The sequence below is a fragment of the Gymnoscopelus microlampas genome, assembly GCF_963454915.1.
Source record: "Gymnoscopelus microlampas genome assembly, chromosome: 21".
Taxonomy (NCBI): Eukaryota; Metazoa; Chordata; class Actinopteri; order Myctophiformes; family Myctophidae; genus Gymnoscopelus; species Gymnoscopelus microlampas.
In genome coordinates, this window is record NC_139958.1 from 30,469,850 (window position 1) to 30,491,210 (window position 21,361).

At 42.0% G+C, this 21,361-nt stretch overlaps 1 protein-coding gene across 1 annotated transcript in view; it reads left to right on the forward strand.

The window, feature by feature from the left end:
* Nucleotides 1-21,361, forward strand: part of grin3a (glutamate receptor, ionotropic, N-methyl-D-aspartate 3A) — a gene marked incomplete at its 5' end in the record, with an annotated part of 81,902 nt that overhangs the window by 39,929 nt on the left and 20,612 nt on the right. The window contains 3 exons of the mRNA XM_084047196.1: nucleotides 4,494-5,160; nucleotides 7,471-7,854; nucleotides 10,831-10,976. Of these exons, the coding sequence (XP_083903322.1) occupies nucleotides 4,494-5,160; nucleotides 7,471-7,854; nucleotides 10,831-10,976 (1,197 nt within the window). The remainder of the gene's footprint in view (nucleotides 1-4,493; nucleotides 5,161-7,470; nucleotides 7,855-10,830; nucleotides 10,977-21,361) is intronic.

A 21,361-nucleotide genomic window follows, 5' to 3' on the forward strand; every position in this document is an offset into this window, starting at 1 on the left:
GTCTGATATTCAATGCTCGCAACAAGTGACTATGGCAAAAGAATACAACGACACTACGACTCTATGAGAAATGACAAAAACATGACAAGTTTGCAGGAAGACACAGAATGACTGAAAAACAGCAATCCATATTCACCATAAAGCCGGGAGACTCCTGTCAAGGCCAGTGATATTATTGCCCATAATAACTGCTGTGTCAAAACCATACTCAGAGAGGGAAATCATCAATGCATGCATGCTGATGGTGGCTGAGCTGGTGTGCCCTGAGAAAGATCCTTTGCATGTTCAGCAGAAAATCTCTAAGAGCAGGCTTTCTACATAATGAACATGAACAAATCCAAACTGCACTCGCAGGTGGCACATACTCATAGATATCTAAATGACATGGAAATTGCCCCAGAAATGGGGTCCTGACTTTGACAGGCTGGTTAAAGCCAAGAAATCTCAGGTGTCTGGAAGAACGAGAAATTACAGTAGTTACACACTGTTGGATGCACTAGCTGTGACATGTAAGGACAATGCATTATGAAATATTGTGATTCATATGGTTTAGAAAGGGTGGGGCTCCTGAAACTAAAACTAACATTGTTTTTTCCCCATTTCTCGTCCCAACTTTCTTGAAGCCTACGACTGTAGTACCAATCATAAAAGCAATTAATAATAAACAAAACTGAGACACAGTAATTATAGCAGGGTCTGAGTGAGGCGGCTGGTTGAAAAAACAATAGCACTTTGCGCACACACAACTGGTCTGGCCCACATGAAGTCACATTTTGCCCAGTAAGTTTGACTGCTAGGAATAACATAAAAAACACAAACATCATTGACTTAAAGGATGACGTGAGACATTTTCAACCCTACAGTATCTTCATATAATTAATCCTCACTAATGCTCATTATGATATGGTATCATTTTTGTCTACTCACTCCGTGTCTTAGAGCTGTGTTCAGAAACCCGCCTACCAGCGGGGAATCCAAGATAATAGAAACTCCAGGCTTTCTATTCCTGGAAAGTTAGCATGCTATTATTCTAAGTTAGAAGACATTGTTCTCGCCTTATATATAATATGTATATATGTTTTAATCGTGTTTGAAATAACCAAACCTCCATACCGATAATGTCACTGGTAGGTGGGTTTCTGAACTGTCCACAGCCCTCCTCTGAGACACAGAGTGAATAGACAAAAATGGTGCCATATTAAAATGAGCATTAGTGAGCACCAATTACATGAAGATGGGTTGAAAATGGCTGAAGTCGTCCTTTCACCTATGTTAAAATTAAGTTATAAGGGTCGCTGCTCAGTATCTGTAAAAGCCCTCCAGCGTTTCATCCATGGTCCAGCCATATACTAGGTTTTGCCCTAGTCTTGTTAAAATACCATTCCTGCTCTTCAGCTTCAAAGACTAGATCATTTTATCCATCATTTCTGTAACTATCATTTTACCCTTTTGTTGAGTGGAAGTGAGTCATGTTTTCCAGTGAGCCAAAGGTGGATGTCATACAGTAACTTTCATGTAATGTGTCACAGCAAGGGCCTTGGGGAGAATAGAAGAGGAATTTAATGCAGTACAAAACAGAAGATGCAATGCAAACCAAACGACACAAAATTGAAAATATCCGGAGCTGATAATAGAGCTCAGCAGGATGCTCTCCGGAAGTAAAAATCCCATCGAAATTCTGCATACGGGACTATTATTAGACATAATGTCGTGACCATCTAATAAGCTGAGGTTATGAAATGGTGGCATATGTTCCTGTAGAAGCCACATTGTCTTGCACCTTAGTTTTTTTTGTGTTTTTCGAATCAAATGGTTTATTGTCACAATTTGTCTTGTTGACCTGCTTGAAACCAGACTTACAGCTCTTTACAATTACAAGGATTTTCTGAAACATCTATGGAGTAAATTAATGGGAAATCACTTCTGGAAACTAGGCTGTTCAATAGGTGGCTGTTGAGCTCTCTAATAGCGTATATATGTCATTTCGAAGGGCAGTTAGCAACATAAATACTATTTCCGTTTCAAAGTGAGGTTACTGTGTGAGTACAGGTGATGTACTTACAAGAGTCTTTATTACATGACTTGGTTGAACACTTGATTCTGATCAGTTCAAAGGCATTCTGTTCTGAATAACAGATGCCTGCTCTGCTATGGAAGCACATTTTTAAATCAATATGACAAATGATTGATTTTGTTCATACTTCAAGTATCTGAATGTGGCATAATGTACAGTGCGTGAGCGATTATTGTCAAATAAACCCCTTCAGGGTGAAGCAGGACTGACGGAGAGAAAGATGCCTGCACTCTTAATGATATTTCTCAAGTAGCTTAGCCTCTCTCGGAGTCTCGGCTGTCTTCGGAACACGTAGGTTGACTTTTAAACAGGCTGGCCGGCCTGTCTGGTTGGATTACAGACCACTAAAGGGATAGGCTTGTAGATGTAGCTTTGGCGGGAAGCATTTTGAGAGTGAGGTGACACACGAAATAGATATTTCAGAAAGGTCACATCACTACCTGAAGGTATATCAAAATGGTGTGAATCTGCTTGTGATGAAGTGGTGCCCACATTTTCTATGAATCAGAATATTCCCCTTCCAAATGCTGCGTCGGTTTGCTGATGTTAGTAATGTGTGTGTGTGCATGTGCGTGTGCAAGTGTGTGTGTGTGTGTGTGCGTGTGTGTGTGTGTGTGTCTGTGTGTGAGCGCACGCTCTGGTATCTGACACCTTCAGACAGCCAGTAGCATGGCTCAGTGAGAGAGATGGCATGATCACTGAACCATGGGCTGTCTGACGCTGTCACACACACACACACGCGCACACACACACACACACACACACACACACACACACACACACACACACACACACACACACACACACACACACACACACACACACACACACACACACACACACACACACACACACACACACACTCTCTCTCGCTCTCTCGCTCTCTCTCTGACACTAAGACCTCTAATATAACACCTTTTTTGTACTGCTGTTGATAACAACAACAACAAAACATCTGGGAAAAGTAATATGTTTTTCACGGCACATGAATAAAAAATGCATGACAGCAGAATCCCTCATTAAAACCTGTGCAGTTTGCAGATGACTTGACAAAATTATTATTTTTTATCTCTGTTCTATGTCACATAATAATATTTATGACATATGAGTGAGAGTTAGAGAGAGTGTGTGTGTGTGTGTGTGTGTGTGTGTGTGTGTGTGTGTGTGTGTGTGTGTGTGTGTGTGTGTGTGCGTATGTTTATATGTACATGCATGACAGTAAGAGATAAGGAGTTTGAGACAGATTGGACTCTAGTGGGGTATAACAACTCCCCAGCTGTAAACTCCCATTTAAGTGACAAAATGGGATTATTGGCAATACAACCCGAAACATCTATTTTGTAGCCTGGCCTCATGTTGGCTGGTTCTGCCTTGATATCTCCTGCTTTACACTTAGTCAGCAGACTGTAAAATGGCAGGACTTGATGAATCTGTAATGCTAACAGGTATAAAGAGAGATTGATAGTATTGCTAGCGAGCTATCTGTACCCTGCAAATACCCAGATGGCCCAAGTGTATCCACGGATGACTCAATTTATCTCCCTGACCCACCCTCCCCTGCCCGTCTCTCCCCATGTTCCCCTTCTCTCCTCTCTCAATCTGTCTTCCACTCTCTTCCCAGTTCTTCCAATAGTCCCCCTACCAAAAGTCTTTTCTTTTGTTTTCCATTCTCTTCATACTGCAGTCCCTCTCCTATGAATTACTTCTTTTTTGTCATTCTGAATTGCGATAATGTCAGGGGCTACCAACTTACTATAACCAAACTACAGACATCTGCAAAGAGACTCATAGCCATTTGGACACAAAGGCATCTATTTGGGTTATCTTTCTGCCTGCTAGTGGCAGGGCTCTATGGATAGAGTATATCCCGTCATATGCCCAAAACTAGGGTTAGGGTGCTCCTCGAAGGATGAACCCTGATTTTGATGACCCCATGACCTTTCCTCTGGCACCGCCCGTAGGCCAAAAGTCCTACTAGCACATATAGTATCTCAAAGGCTGATTGCCACGGAACTTGCAGAGTAAATTCATGTTCCTTGGAAGATGAACCCTCCTGATTTGATTGACTGCATGAGCTTGCCTCTAGTACCACCCTCAGACCAAAATGTTCTTCTTATTCTTCTTTAGCCCCACAAGTGAGAGCAGGAAAGTTGGTTCAAACCACTTGTTGGGTGTAAGGAGCTGCATGGCCTCTAGGGGCTGTTAGTGGGGCTTTTAGTACTACTAGTGTTGTTAATAGTGTTTCTCTTTCTCTCTGTCAGATATCTGAACTCTCGCCATTGCTCTAGAATGTATATTTGGAGATGAAAAAAAACATGCAAAATTGAGGATTTAAGATTCAAAAAGCATCCGTGTTATTGTAATTCATTCATGAATTTGCTTCATGAATGAATTATTATTCTCTATCCAACCCTCTCAGGTTTCTAGCCAACACATCATTCGAGGGCCAGAGCGGCTTCATGTCGAGCGACGAGCAGAGCCAGAGCGTCATCTCGGAGGCCCACCACTTCATCTGGTCCCTCCAGCTGGACCCCCTGGGCCAGCCGACCTGGACACGGCTCGGCCGCTGGCGGCAGGGCAAGGTCCTGATGGACCACGGGGTCTGGCCGAGCCACCAGGGGTCCGGGGGCGGCGGGGACTGGCGGCGCGCCCGGCTCCACATGCGGGTCGTCACGCTGGTCGAGCACCCGTTCGTGTTCACGCGGGACGTGGACGCGGACGGGCTGTGCCCGGCGGGCACGCTGTGCCTGGACCCGTTCGCCAACGAGTCGTCGGTGCTGGAGGCTTACTTCCAGAACCTCAGGAGGCCCAACGGCACCGTGCCCACGGAGCTGAAGAAGTGCTGCTATGGATACTGCATCGACCTGCTGGCGAAGCTGGCGGAGGACATGGGCTTCACCTATGACCTCTACATCGTCGGCGACGGGAAGTACGGAGGGTACAAGAACGGCCGCTGGACGGGGCTGGTGGGCGACCTGCTCAGTGGCGCCGCGCACCTGGCCCTGACGTCGTTCAGCATCAACTCCGCCAGGAGCCAGGTCATCGATTTCACCTCTCCATTCTTCTCCACCAGCTTGGGGATTCTGGTACAGTGCCTCTCTGCCACACACACACACACACATTCTCTCTCTTTTTCTCTCTCTCCTCTCTCTCTCTTATCCCCATCCCCTTTGCCAGTGGTGGAAAAAGTACTAAAAAGTATCAATACTGCAATGTAGAAATACTCTGTTACAAGTAAAAGTCTGGAGTAAAAGTACAAAAGTATTGGTATCAAAACAAGTATTGTATATAAGTACAGTACTTAAGTAAATGTAGTTACTTTCCACCACTGTCCTTTGCTTTCCTCCACTTTTTTCGGTGTTGTTTTCTGTTCCTCTCTTTATCTCACTCTCTCCCCCCTTTTCCAACCCCTATTCTCTCTCTCTCTTCCTCTATCTGTCCCTTTCAGACTCTGTCAGTCTTTCTTAGTACTCTCTCGTTATCTTTCTCTTACCTTTGCATTCTCTTTTGTGTGGGTCCGACTTCTGTTATTTTTTATTCCTCCTGGCTCTCAATGACATCACCTCACCTTCTTTTCCATGGCACTCTGGTCCAGACTTATATGGTTCAGCTGTTCGCTTTCAGCAAGCCACGCATTATTGGATTCCAATGCAAATTTTTATCTTAATGACAACAGAATTGAGAGCATGCAGCTTTCCTGTGTGAACGTATTAACTCAGTCACAGCATTGATTTCTCATGATGGAGTTTGTCTATATCAGAAGTATAAGATAATCAAGTGTGATATTGAAAAAGAATACCTTGCTGTGACGATTGATTTTTGATTGATCGATCGATCAAATCATTAAGCCAGTCAATCAATCAATTCACCAACAAATATGAAGCACTCATCCTCAGCGTTTGTCAGCGTTTATGTCCGTCCGTCTGTCTGTCTGTCTGTCTGTCTGTCTGTCTGTCTGCCGTTTGTGTCCGTCCGTCCGTCCGTCTGTCTGTCTGTCTGTCTACTAGATAGATAGATATCTCTCTGTCTAGCACACCGGCACAGACCCCGGGGGGTCGTAGAGGACGAGTCACCCCCAATACATTAATTTAAAATAAATTATGCAATTTGAAATATATATTTAACAGAAACCGACTCCACTATTGAAATCATTCATAATAACATGACACATCCCCAGATCCTCACATAACAGATTCCTCTCATATGAGAGAGAGAGAGAGAGAGAGAGAGAGAGATGCAGAGAGAGAGAGAGAGAGATGCAGAGAGAGAGATGCAGAGAGAGATTAGGTGATTTGAGGTATTATTATTGCCCATCTTATTAAAAAGTCAATGCTTATGTATTTGAGTAAAACTAAAGCCTAGTAATTAATTAGGAGTTCAAACTTGGATGACGTGCGTTTTGCGACATCGTTGCTGTCCATGGTGCATAAGGGTGCATAATAGGGGTAGATAGGAGCTATAAATACACTGTGATTATAGTGTACATGTTTATGTCACAAGAGTGCAGTGTGCTATGGTTTCTGAAATGGTCCTCCAAATGGCAGAAGCTGCTACTGTGTGCACAATGCAGCACTTTTTGTTGTTAGGTTTGTTTGTTTTTTCTGTGAGCACTTTAGAAAATTCCATGTTTGTTGTAATGAGATCTGCACCCTTGGTCTAGAGGAAATATTGTGGGGTCAAGGAACAGAAGTGGGAGAGAAGAAAGAGAGAGGTAGCTGGAAAAGTGACAAATTACTGAGTCTAGTTGAGCTGTTGTTTTAATGCTGTAAACAATAACACAGCTGCCCTGAACATTCCAACCTTTGTGAACCCATTGCCCTCGAAAATACATAAATCACAGAAACAGCAACAACAACTGTCCAAAAGGGTGAGGGTCAAAAACTGTCCATATTTGTATTCTTTATTACCTGAACAGGTTGTTTTAAATGTACTGTTGAGTCTCGTCCACCCCTGCCTAGTGGTGTACACAGCTGACTTATAGACCAGGGGTCCTCAACAGGGGGTCCTCAACAGGGGGTCAGAGTTACTACATGGTGGCTGCCAAATCTTTGTGTTATTTGATTTTTTTTTTTTACATTAACCACTTGAACCCTAGCATCCCTATTCTGAGGAGAACTTTAGCCAAAAATAGCAGATCTACAAGCTCACAACGCCTCGTGTGAGCTTGTAGATCAGCTATTTTTGTCAAAGAGGTTTGGTGTGTAGAGGGAAAAATAGCAGAACAAGTAAAAAAAAAAAAAGTTAATCTGAAACACAATTTTATACAATATAGAGGGGGTCCCTGCTTCATCTCTCTCTCAGCTAGGGGGTCCTTGGCCTGAAAAACGTTGAAGACCTTTTTGAAACAATCTATAACCAACATTAAGGTCGTTCTATTCTGTTTATATATTTTCCAGGTGCGTACCCGTGACACAGCAGCACCCATCGGGGCCTTCATGTGGCCTCTCCACTGGTCCATGTGGCTCGGCATCTTCGTCGCCCTCCACGTCACCGCCGTCTTCCTCACCCTGTACGAGTGGACCAGCCCCTTTGGCATGACGCCGCGCGGGCGCAACCGGGACCGCGTGTTCTCCTTCTCCTCCGCGCTCAACGTGTGCTACGCCATCCTCTTTGGGCGCACCGTGGCCATCAAACCCCCCAAGTGCTGGACGGGGCGTCTGCTGATGAACCTCTGGGCCATCTTCTGCCTGTTCTGTCTGTCGACCTACACCGCCAACCTGGCCGCCGTCATGGTCGGGGAGAAGACCTACGAGCAGCTGTCCGGAATACATGACCCCAAGGTAAGAAACACAACTGTCTAGATCAGTGGTTCTCTCAACCAGTGGTCCGGGGACCACCAGTGGTCCTTGAGGAGTTTCCAGGTGGTACCCCAGCTAAATGATGGAGAGTTGGTAACCAAATGGACCCAAATGGATATTTAACTCTTGAGAGTGTAAAACGAAACCAAATGGACCCTTACGGGGTCCATTTGGTTTCATTTTACGCTCTCAAGACTAAAAGTATTGTTAAACATCTGCATTACTTAATTTACAAGAAGTCTACACAATTAGAGAATGTAGAAGAATTGTTATTTTGACAAAAAACGAAAACAAAATATTCTACGTTTTGGGTCTGAGAGGCTAAATCTCATCAGTGGTCCGTGGCTCAAATGGCGAATAAATAATGGTTCTTGACATGAAATAGGTTGAAAACCACTGGTCTAGATAGCCACCAAAAGAGTTAAAGTTTGTTCTTCTTTTTGTATTTTGTGCACAGTGCAAACATTTTAACAACTGGATTGTTAAACATGCAATTCCCAAAGCACCCCCGCCCCTCCCCCCCTCCTTTGTGCTGTCCAACAGACAAAGACAAACAAAACAAAGCATGCCGCACTGTGCACAGAACAGTGGGCTGAGGTTGGGGACGAGGCCACAATTAGCTAATTAACTGAAAGCCCTATATCATCATAAATAATAATAATCACAAAAGAGGACCTTCATAAAGTTTTGATAAGTGTGCTCAACCTTTAAGTGCTATTTGAATCATTTAAATTGGACAAAAAATAACAAACCCTATAGACTGGACTAGACTAGAAGTACAACTTTAAGCTGTACAGTAGGCTATGTGTAGGTAAGAAGCGGTTCTCAAACTTTATACGTATAAAATATGGATAAAGGGGTTAAGATGATTGTGACGCTTTACTAACTCATTTTGCTGGGGACCCCCTGGTATCCCCCCAAAGACCCCTGGGGGTCCCCGGACCCCACTTTGAGAACCAATGTAGATCTGTAGGTCAAGATCATTCGGCTAGACTCTATTGTGTGTCTGTAAGACTGGCTGAGATCTGTATGTCTATCAATCTGATAATATTTAGCTGAAAAAGCCCGGCCTTGCTTTATATAAAGCAAGGTCAGCTGAAAAGAATTAAATAATATAATATTGAAAGGCCTTTTAAACTATTTCGATTTGATCTTTAATTATGCCACCGTTTTGTCAGCCTGTGGTTGGCGTGAGGGGATTAATAAGTGTTCAGAGTTCTGTTTTTGTTGATGTGACCTATTTAAAGACATTTTAGTTTAGTATGACTTTTCTGTCTCATTTGACAGGACAGTGTAGAGAGACATAGAAGTGGGAGAGAGATGGATACGCCTAGACATCGACATGTATCTTGGATGTTATGAAAGGGGCATCGTATGAAATCACACTTTCAAATGTAAACTTTTTTGGAAACGCTCTCCAGAGTGGAATTGTTTGAAACCGCTGTTTACGTTTTGCTGCACTGACTGTATGACAGAACTTCCTGCATCACGGTGCCAGCATGCTTATCACAGAGACACAGTGGTTGTTATGGCCCTGTCTATGTCATGCTATATTATACAAGATATCGCTGCTGTAGCCTATGTCCATAAACCGTTCCTTTTATATATTATTATTACAAAAATAATAATAATTCAAAACAGTGAAACGCCTGTAGATATGCTATTTTCACTACTTTTGTGCAACACTCTTGTCTTGTATGATGAAATAGGGCAACAGTTGAAATATGTTCTGCCTGACAGCAACGATATATTTTGTTTTTTTAATCTTTGCATTTTTGTAATGTACTGTACAGAGAACGTTTTCAAAAGGGATTGATTGATTGATTGATTGATTGATTGATTGATTGATTTGCATTTAAAAAATATCTGCATCCAGACCATTTACTGATACTCAACAGTCCCCCCTGTCCCTAAGCCAATGTTTTTAATTATTGCATTTTTGTACTCTAATTAACCCCTAGTGTGCTAACATTGTGTAGTAATAACAATTATGGACATATTCTGTTTGTCTATTATTGTATGTTGTTGCTCCATTGTTTGTTGCTGTTTGTACTGCTGCTGTAAAACAAAGTGCGCCCGTTGGGGATAATAAAGTTTTTATTATTAGGCCTATTTCTTGATAAATGCATGCTGCTGGAAGGAAATGTAATTAGTTAATATATAAAAAGGAAAAAGACCAAATATCTGAGTCAGCTAAATAAGTGTTATAGAAACTCCCTTCTAATGCAGCAGCAAGAGCTTGGTTACAAAACATGATTTGATTTGAAGGCTTGCAATCCAAACAGTAATGCTGTACAGCCTGTGCATCCATTCCGTTCAGCATGTGCTGTTGCCAGTGGTGGAAAGTAACTAAGTACATTTACTCAAGTACTGTACTTAATTTTGAGGCATTTTTTTTACTTTACTGGAGTATTTTCAATACTTCTACCTCTACTCCACTACATCTCCGAGGCAAATATTGTACTTTTACTCCACTACAATTATTTGAAAACTTTAGTTACTAGTTACTTTGCGGATATAAATGATTGCATTATAAAACATACATTAACCACTTTAGCCCTATTTTATACAGAGGCTATTTGAAAATAGCAGATCTACAAGCTCACAACGCGTCACATCGCGACGCGTTGTGAGCTTGTAGATCTGCTATTTTCTAACATTTTAGTACTTTTACTTTTGATACTCAAAGCATATTTTGATGCCAATACTTTTGTACTTTTACTCAAGTGACATTTTGAACACAGGCCTTTTACTTGTAACGCTGCATTTCTACATTGTGGTATTGCTACTTTTACTTAGGTAAAATATCTGAGTACTTTTTCCACCACTGGCTGTTGCAGCAGACTTTCACCATACGATGCATTTCATTCATGCAAAATGCATATGTACAAAAATTAAACGATGCACTCAAAACATAATGAAAAACCACACCTTGGGTGTGTTTGTTTGTGTTTGCAGCTTCACCACCCCTCGCAGGGTTTCCGCTTTGCCACCGTGAAGGAGAGCAGCGCTGAGGACTACCTCAAAAAGAGCTTCCCGGAGATGCACGAGTACATGAGACGCTACAATGTTCCTGCTACGCCTGACGGGATAGATCAGCTTAAGTAAGACAGCTGTATTATCACTGTGCATACAGAGATGCAGTATGCACCACATCATGGACACATGTAGCCTACACAAGCATAATATTACGCATGCAGGCAGATATACAGTATGCACCACATCATGGATACATGTAGCCTTCACAAGCATATATTACGCATGCACACAGATCAGTAATGTTAAGTGAGCTCGGTGTATCACACTGGCCGTTATGAAAGCCATATTTAGTCATGATAAACCTTGCTAACAGCTACGTTATAGAATATAGAATTTTAACACCATTAGATTCACATGCGATTCCAACCTTTGATGACCTGATGATGACCAGCACCTAGCCCACTTATCACATTATTTTTCAACAATCTTTCAACATATGGGCTAAATAAACAAAGTAGGACAATGTTACTGTCCATTATACAGATTCTAAACACCAGGTTGGGTCAGGTCTTGCGAGGGTAATCTGAATGAACACGAGATGCAAAAACTCAGGCCAAACAATGTTAAATGTCTCCAATAAACTCCAGTGTGTTTAACAGGACTTGGTTCTGTGAATACGTAGTATTGTGTGTGTCACAGACACAGACAAGACGTTACAGGCCAATATAACACCAACATGATGCTAATAAAACAGCCAGGGTATCGTAATAGGCTTACTTTTAAGAGGTTGCAGTATCCAGCTTTCATCCACATGCCGTTGTTGGTGGAAAAGAAGTATAGGCCCGGATAGCAGAAAAGCCTGCCACTGCAAAAGCAGCCTCGCAAGCAGTCCTTTTCAAGGTGTTTTATTGTCACATGCACACCATTACAGCAATGCTCAACATTGCAGGTAGGGAACTCTTGAGTTTACCTCAAAAGTGGGAAAAGAGCAATAAAATAAAAAATAATAAAATAAGATAAAGAAATGTCTGAATATAAAACAATCCGGAATATAAACAAGGCAGACAGCACCATGCAATTTATTATGTCTCTTAAGAAGTCTTATGGCGTGGGAATAGAGACTACCCCTGAGTTTGTCAAATGGTTTCAAAGTGAACAGTCCATTAAAGGGGCAGCACGAATCTTGATCCTCTGGGCCTTTCACTCTGGGTGTAGCCGTATTGCACGGCTGGCAACTTGGTTCGGGGTAAAGTGCTGTGTTGTGTTGTGCTGTTTCAACCACCCTCTGTAGAGCCTCGTGAACGTGTGTTGAGCATCTGGCAGTGATGCAGGTAATCAGTAAACTCTCTGTGGTACTCCGGTAGAAGTTGCACAGTATCCTGTAGTAGTCCATTCCAAACCTCTTCAGCCTGCCTAGAGGAAGATAAGCTCCTTGTATCGCCGCCTTGACAGCACCCACGTGACATGTCGAGCCCAGGTCCAGTTCCTGAACTCCCAAGGAAGCTAAAGCTGCTCACTGCTCACTTCAGCTCACTTCAGGTCAACTAAAGTTTTCAACCCATTGTTAGGGCTTGTCACGATTACAAATTTAAGTTGGCGATTAATTGTCACTCAAATAATAGCGATTAGCGATTTTCAACGACAGTGTTTGTGTCGTTGAAAATGAATGGAGCATTACATATTAAAAATTACATTTCTGTTTGGCTTTTAGCCTTCGTAAACGAAAGTTGCACAGGACAGATATGACAAATAACACATATTTAATTACTTTATACTTAAAAACAAAAATTGATATAGCCGATCTATAAGCTCAAAATGAGCTTTGAGCTTGTAGATCAGCTATTTCCACATTTTTTGTAATTTTTTGAAAATATATGACATTTTTTAACATGGAATTGATTATGACGATTATGCAAAAATAATTGCGATTATATAAAAATTATTGCGATTAGACGATTATATAATAATTGTGACAGGCCTACTCATTGTTGTCTATAATCAGGCCGATGATAAATGGTAAATGGAGCAACCATATAGCTCCTTTATCCAAAGCACTTTACATTCACACATGCACCAACCTGCTCATCGGAAGCAGTTAAGCGGTTCAGTGTCTTGCTCAAGGACACTTCAACATGAAGCCATGGGGAGCCGTGCGGATCAAAATGGGAATCTTCCGATTCTCAAGTGGCCCGCTTTACCTCCTGAGCCACTAGCCGCCCGTGATGGTGGTGCCTTCGGCAAAATGTATGATGTATTTTGAGCTATGTGTGGCCACGCAGTCGTGAGTGAACAGGGAGTACAGGAGGGGCCCCCAGGGCTGGTCTGTCTGTCAGGAAGTCCAGGATCCAGCTACACAGGGTGCTGTTGAGTCCTAGATCTCTGAGCTTGGTGATAAGCTGAGAGTAGTGGTGTTGAATGCTGAACTGTAGTCAATGAACAGCATTCTAAATGTGTTGCTCAGTTCCAGGTGGGAGAGAGGGCAGTGTGGATGGTGAGGGTCAGTGCATCCATGCACCTGTGCTGTCTGTAAAGGGAGGAGATTATGTGCTTTGACTGGCCAGTGGCCACACAAAGTACTTCATGGTGACTGGTGTGAGCAAGGTTTGATTTGCTGGGTTTCATGCTTTTTAGAACCCCCCCTCTGGTTATTACTTTTTATTGCCGGTGGAGATATGATTTATCCCTGCTTTTTGGCAAACTTAATTAAATCCATGCATTTTCTTTTGGGAAATGTAGACTGTAGTCTGATATGTTGATCACAATTTTACATTTTAATTAAAAAATATATGTTAACCACAGTAATTTGTCCTTTTTTAATTAGGTAACTGTGAAAATACCAGATCTACACGCTCACAACACATCGTGATGCAACACATTGGGAGCTTGTAGATCGTTTGATTGCTATTTGTTGGTCGAAGTAGTATACACAGGGCTTCAGTGGTTAAGAAAATGTTGGCAGAGGAGGTTGAAGATGTCTGTGTACTTCCTAATGAAGTTTAGTCCAGGGGCCAACACTGATATTTTCACAAATTGGTACCACCTAAGGTGACCGAAAAGTTTTTGTATTTTTGTCTTCCTACATGTCTCTAGTTTATATTTTGGTATGATAACCCTTCCAATCTTGTAGCTTAATGGCAGTTATCACTACCTACCGGCTAATGTATCCGGTAGGAGACACAAAGTAGAATCTTTGTGTCTCCTACCGGAAATACACCCGGGCATCAAATTATTGCGACAAAAAACAAAATATATCCATGTATTCAAGGCTTCATGGGGTGTGCAATTGATAACTTCTCAGATTTTTGGTGTTTGCAAAAAGACTGCTTTCCTTAAGCTTGTAAAAGTTGACGCTCCTTTGGTCTAGGGTGGTCATAGCTGAATGAGTAGAGAGTCCCCCTGGGAAACTTAAAGGAGGAGTTCACCCAATTGTATATCAATTTTATATCAATTGCACACCCCATGAAGCTTTTCATGAAGATTTTCCACCCCTTCCTTTGCTTCCTTTGCTAACGGTGGTGTGGGTCTCCATAGCGCACTTGCGGTTAAGAATGGCTCACCCGCAGTTGTGGAAGTGGGTCATGTGTTGAAGCAGTCTCACAGCACTCTTCACGTTTGTTCTCTGAGCTCCTCACTCTGACAGTTCCCATTGTTGTCAATTCACGGTACATGACCGTGCCAAAGTGATAAAAAAACCAAGGCAGGGTCTAATAACAGCATGGCTTCCCTGTGCAATCGGTGGCTATGGATCATAGCAAGTTACCAGCTGTGCAGTTTGTGAACGACGCGTGCCTGTGTGTGTCTGGCCTTATCGCAGCGCCATGGACCTCCGCAGAACGGTAAAGAGCTGAGAATATTTTCTTTTTCTTTTTTTTACTGGGCTGTGGTGTCAGGATTAGATAATGTGTTATTTTTTTCAATTATTTTTTATCTTTTCCCTCGTTTTCTCCTAATTTAGCCATTCTGCCTATTCTTACTTCCCCTTGTGCTGTAGTCCCTTCTTGCTGCTCACCCCCACTGTTTGGCTCATTAAGGAGGGTGATGAGCACATGTCTCCTCTGATACACGTGAAGTCAGAAGCTGTTTCATGCATGTGGAGGGACATGCTATTCTGCCCATTTCAGACCAACCTGAAGGAGTCGCTATAGACGACTCCTAGCCATAGCTGCGGTGTTGCAGTGTCTCGGTGCGGACTGTGGATTCGTCTATAGTGACAGAGATCCCCCTCCCCGCCTGGCATTCCACCCTCGAACACGGCCAATAGGCTCTATGCAGAGCAGCCATACTGGAAAGAAATTGGGCCTCTTCCTTACTTCCTTCACAGGTCTTACCAATTATACTAATGAAGGCTCTGTTCCATTCTGGTCTGAGTGCTGATATTGTGCATGGTGGCTCACTGGAAACACTCTGCTACATCAGTGGGTCACAAAGTGGGGTCCAGGGACCCTCATGCCTGGTTCCTTGAGGGGGTTCCTAATGGCCCCTTGCGGATGTGTAACTGAGCTTGTACAAATGGAACCAAATGGGTCCATTTGGTTACATTTGTACACTCTCAGAGTTATGGTGGTCCTTGAAATTCAAATGTTTAAGAACCACTGTGCTACCCTAAATTGAACAGAGCCTTCATTAGTATCATTAGTAATACCTGTGAAGGAAGTAAGGAAGCGGCCCAATTTCTTTCCAATATGGCTGCTGTGCATAGAGCCTATTGTGTTCGCTGCAGCTCCCAGCCTAGGGTTCGAACCCCTAGTCCAGCGGTTTGAACCAAATGGACTCTTATGTGTCAATTGTTTCCATTTGTGTTTTCCATTTCCATTTGAGTTATGGGGGTCCTTGAAAATAAAATATTTGAGGACCACTGCCTTAGTCTGATGGTGGTGGGCAACAACTTTATGCCTGTGTCACCCGAGCGCACTAGATAACGCTATTTTAATGTATGGCTGCATCATCACTTATTACTGAATACTCCTGTGACATGTTTTTTTCTCTACGCCCAAACTTGCACACCAACCTAGGGAAAGAGAAGTCCTACGCGCGTCAGCCAGTAGAAGGCAGAAGGGCTCGTCAGTGCTCAACAGGGACAACTTGCATCAGAGAAGATAATAATACCTGGGCACTTCAGGAGACACTACCCAAATAAAATATACTGGAGCACTCGACTGGTCTGCACGTTTTTTATTGTTTTGCAGGGTGGCCGACGTTTCGACTTGCGTCTTCCTCAGAGTCAAACAGTTTGACTCTGTCTCTGCAGACCAGTCGAGTGCTCCAGTATATTTTATTTGGGTAGTCTCTTCTGAAGTGCCCAGGTATTATTATCTTCCTTGCACACCAACCTTTCTGCCCTTATAATATGAAAGTGGCTTCTAGATCTCCATCATTAAACCTCCTTGAACTGTCATCATTGCATTAAGAGCACCATTTGTTCTAGTGCCTTATGATTTCCACGATGTCATGCATTAACATGAATGTGCAAGGAATTTGTAGTGTCCCTATTCTGGGCATGTCATTTGGCAAAAATAGAATCTGCAAGCTCAGCTATTTTTGCAGAAGAAACTTGTTGTAAAGGGGAATAGGCGGGAACAAAGTGTTAGACTCCTGGGGGACCCCGGTCAACGAAGTAAATAGTGTTTATGACTAAATGCAAGGCAGAAAATGAACTTTATGAATCATAGATCTGGTTTCACACTGAACACAACATTAACGATTAAATGCTACGCAGAACAGGATCCAAATGATGTTTATAAATCATCAGGGTGTACACACTGAACACAGCATTAATAATGAGTAAATGTTATGCAGAACGGTATCCAAATGATCCTCATGTTTTGCAAGTTTTGTCAACACACCATTAGCTGGAAATGAAAAGACTCTCTGTCCCTTTAACATTCATAAAGTATAACACCTATAAAGTATACAAGTAGGCCAATATGTAATGAAAATGTGACGTGCTGTAGCGGTTGTGTAGGCTGTTTTCCATTCCTCGCAGGTTTTATGACACTGCTGCAATTTTGCGGTGGTACAATTACTGTGACAGATGCAGTCCAGGAGCACTCGCACGTCCAAATGAATGATTTCAAAGGGCGCAGGATAAAAGAATAGAGTTCAAGCAAAGAATAGAAAATCTGCACACCCGTTCTTGCCGCTCCCAAAGTGAATTTCATTAGTAGAACATTTGGTGTGTTCGTAACCCATTAAGACCTGAGGCAGGGAAAAAAAAGTCTTCTAAATCCTAACAGTTTTCTGAAAAATGTATGTTGCTCTATCAGTGGTGTCATGTCAAGGACCCCCACAATTATACTGTATAAATGTGGCTGCATACCCCCATCTCAAAATATTGTGTTCCAGGGACCCCCAGAAGCAAAGATTTGAGTTAAAAATGTTTGCTTTAAAATATATATATATATTCTAAGATTTGCTCAACTTTTCAAGATTTTTCAAAAATGTCAGATCTACAAACTCATAGCACGGCACGAAGTGACACACTATGAGCTTGTACAGTAGATCTGCTATTTTTGAATAGCTAAAATCAAAAATGACACGGATGCTTTCCCGGTTTTAACGGGTTAATCATAAATGTGAACATGTGGGGGATGGGCGTATATAAACGATCAGTACATGGGCAGGGCCCAAGTCAGAGGATTGATAACTTTGGGAGCAGCCAGGATGGTGTGCAGATATTATATTCTTTTCACGATCACTGCAACGGCCTTATCTCCCTGTCTCCCACAACTTTCCCTTTCCATTTGAAAATCTAGTTTTGACGTTTCAATTGGTTTATTCCAATTCTACTATCGGGGTAGCTAGCTAAATAAAACTATCTTGTAGCAAGTGAATCAGAGGGAACGTATACCGTGGGATATTATGTTCAGTATCAGATTTACATTTGCGCAGACGCTTATGTAAATATAACAAGTGAATTCATTACCAAGACTTTTAGGCATATAGGCAGTGAACAGCACTACCTGTGCCTTTTCACTTTCATTGTGTAGAATGTGGTATCAAAGGGAATAAGCAATGCTTATGAATGAGAGACCAGGGCTGCCACTCCTGGTATTCTCTGGATTTCAGGTACCGGTACTGTAGAAACAGTGTATATTTATGATCTTCTACTGTATAATGATTCAAATAATACAAAGAGAGTATACAAAGACAGATTAAATGGTTAAATACAAGTTAGTGTGACATTGCATTTTTTTAATTGATGCAATATAAATAATATAAGAAATATTGATAGTTCAATACAATTATTGAATAATGTATCCCAATGTTGGGCATGTCATTGTAGATGAAAGTTTAAGATAATAGTTTAATTCAATTAAAGGAATCTCTAGAATAATCCTTAAGTGCATTCACACACACACACACACACACACACACACACACACACACACACACACACACACACACACACACACACACACACACACACACACACACACACACACACCCCTATAGTACACCACTGCTTTTTCTCCTACGGTACTGCCACCTCCTCTGATACCTATATACCCTCGCTTTAATCTCTCACCGAAAATCTACTTTTCCCTGCTACTGTGGATGTATTCATGAACACAAATCTATCTCTCTCTCTCACACACACACACACACACACACACACACACACACACGCTTGCTTGCACGCACGCACGCCCACACACACGCACACACACACACGCACACACAAACAAACAGTTCCCAGCAGCTGTATAGAACCAAGGTCCACGCAACACTCAGCAATAGATGAGTGAATTCTATAAAAAAAACATAAAAGAAAAACATAACTAGAGTTCAAACTAAGGCATTTTTCCAAAAACAAGTATTGGTAAATAAATAAATAAATATGTCCCCCCCACCCCCGTTGTCATCTATCACTACAGCTGTTCCCGTCCTAATGGCACCATGATTTCCCCCCCCCTGTGTATGCTGTCATCTAAACCCGCTTCCGCATTCACCTCACATCCTTGTGGAGCACAGCAGAATGTGGGGGGATACAGGACTGGGGTGTGGTAGGCTTAGGGCCGGAAAGCATGGAGTCTTGACAGGAATTCTTATTTAACTCGCATTGTGCTGACTAGAGGAGTCATGGGAAATCTAATCCTTTCCGTGTTCGTACACATTAACGCTGGCATCCCTATTTTGTTCATAGGCAAAAACTTTCAAAAGTTTTCAAAGATTTTCTAGAATTTTTCAAATGTGTTTTGTTTCACAAACTCACATCTCATCACATCACGACGGGACAACGGAAGCATAATGTATATTCCTCAAATGCCAAACACGTCATTCTGCCCTTGTTGCTGTCAAAACGGCACTGCAACATGACAGAAACGTACACATTAGTATGCCAATAATGTAGTGTCTACTCAGCGTGGCCTGCTGTGTTTTATTTGTTACAGATCGTTTGGTTCCTATGAATGTGTGTGATGGTTAGAAAGAGAAAATAAGGGTAAAAAAACAAAAAACAGTACATTTAATTGGAATGGAGAAAAAAAAGGGAAATAGATTTGGCGGGGAAGGCAAGTCTGAAGAGGTGGGTTTTGAGGGTGGTTTTAAAGATGGTGGGGCACAGCTTTGATGCGAGTTGGGAGTGAGGTCCATAGGGAGAGGGCAGCAACTGAGAAGGCCCTGTCACTGAGGCCCTGAGGCTATTTCAGTGTTCAAGTCTGGATGTGATGAAGGCGTGAATGAGTGTTTCTGCAGCAGTGTGTGACAGTTTGGGTCGAAGGCGGGCAATGTTGCAGAGGTGGAAAAAGTCTGTTTTGGTGATCTGCTTGATATGGGGCTGGAAGGAGAGGGTGAGATGAGATGAGATATACTTTATTAATTTCCAATGGGAAATTGAGGCGTTACAGCATAATGTGATGTGGGGTCGAGAATGGCTCCAAGGTTACGGACTTTGGTGGCTAGGGTGACGATGGAGCCATCAATGTCGAGGGAGACATTTTGAGTGGAGCGTGTGAGAGAGTCTGGATCAATTATGGGGACTTCATTGGTTATTGCCGTTGAGTTTTTAGTGAGTTTATTTGCATCCATTTGTGTATGTCAGGTGAGGGTGGAGGGGGTGGTAGCAGTGATTATTGAGGAGGGGAGGTAGAGCTGTGTGAAAATGTATAAGCTTGTGGATCGGTTATTTTTGCTAATTAGTTTAATTGCTAGTTACCTTTAAACTACTTACTGTATCTCTTTGCTTGACGTGATTAAAAGAAACTGAAACAGCCTGCTGGTACTGTAGCATCTAAGTCTGTCTTGATGTGGCTGCTGTAATATGTTAGGTGTATGTGGCAACAAAACATCCTTACATCAAAGCGGTGAGTTAGGAATAATTTTAAATATATTTTTTCAGCATGATGTAACAGCATAACATCCTGAGGAAGGTCACTCTTAAGTCTAGTCTGCGGTTGCACACCAGGAGCAGTCGTTTGTAGCTTATGTCATTCTTCATGATTCAAGCTAGTGGAGAGAGACACGGAGATAAACAGACTTTGTTTGCCGGGCTGTGGATGCTGATATCAAATTCAAAACGGCTACAAGTGTCTGATGCTATGGGAGTTATACAGTATGTCCACACCTCCAGGCTATGATCTGACTCTAAACACTACCCTATATGCCCTGATACTACAGGGATGGTACTACTGTTTCCCAAATATAGGGTAGCGACCCATTTTGGGTCACCGACACATTGTTATGGGTCGTGATTCACAAGTAAATATTTCCTTCTTCTTTTTTAACCCTTCTTCTATTTTTTAACAAGGGCTTAATATGTATTTAATTCATAATGTATCTACTGTAAGACACCAAATTTCTCTTTTGGGTCTAGAGCTGAAACAGTTTGCAAACCTCTGACTACTGACTACTTATGGAAGCATCTGGCAGTGCTGAAATTGTATTAAGTGATAGCCATTATAGACTTTCCCTATTCATGCATCTTAATTTTAATTTAATCTGGCTTGGCCGGGTCCTCCAACAAACATAATTGGCAGTGTTAAGGAAGTTGGAAGGGCATTGTGTCCTTGTCATTGCACTTGGCCATGGTGCCTCTTCAGTGGGGAGGGGATCTGGGGAAGATAGTTTGAACCTCAACAACCATTATCGCTGCAAGTATCGAATATTTTCTTAGCTATTATTCTATCGATTACTTTTTTGATTAAGTGAATATTAGAGAGGTGTGTTTTGTGTATTTTTTATTTATTTTTAAATCAACAAAACGATTACCCTTATCTTATACTTCGCCACAGAAAGCTGTCGTGCAAAAAATATTTTAACTATTTGAACTTTTTTTTTCACCTATAATTGTCCCAAAAATGCCCACTCAGGCCCAACATTATTTTATTAAATTATCAATTATTATTTTATTTTCAATTAAATTGATTAGTTTAATTAACTGCTGCGCCCGTAACACATATTACACCCCAATGTTGAAACTCTGTCAGAACAAAATACTGTCAGGTGAGAAATCAATGTGAAAAATCTGATCAATTAGCCTAATTGTACGATGGTGTCGTGCAAAAATAGCCGA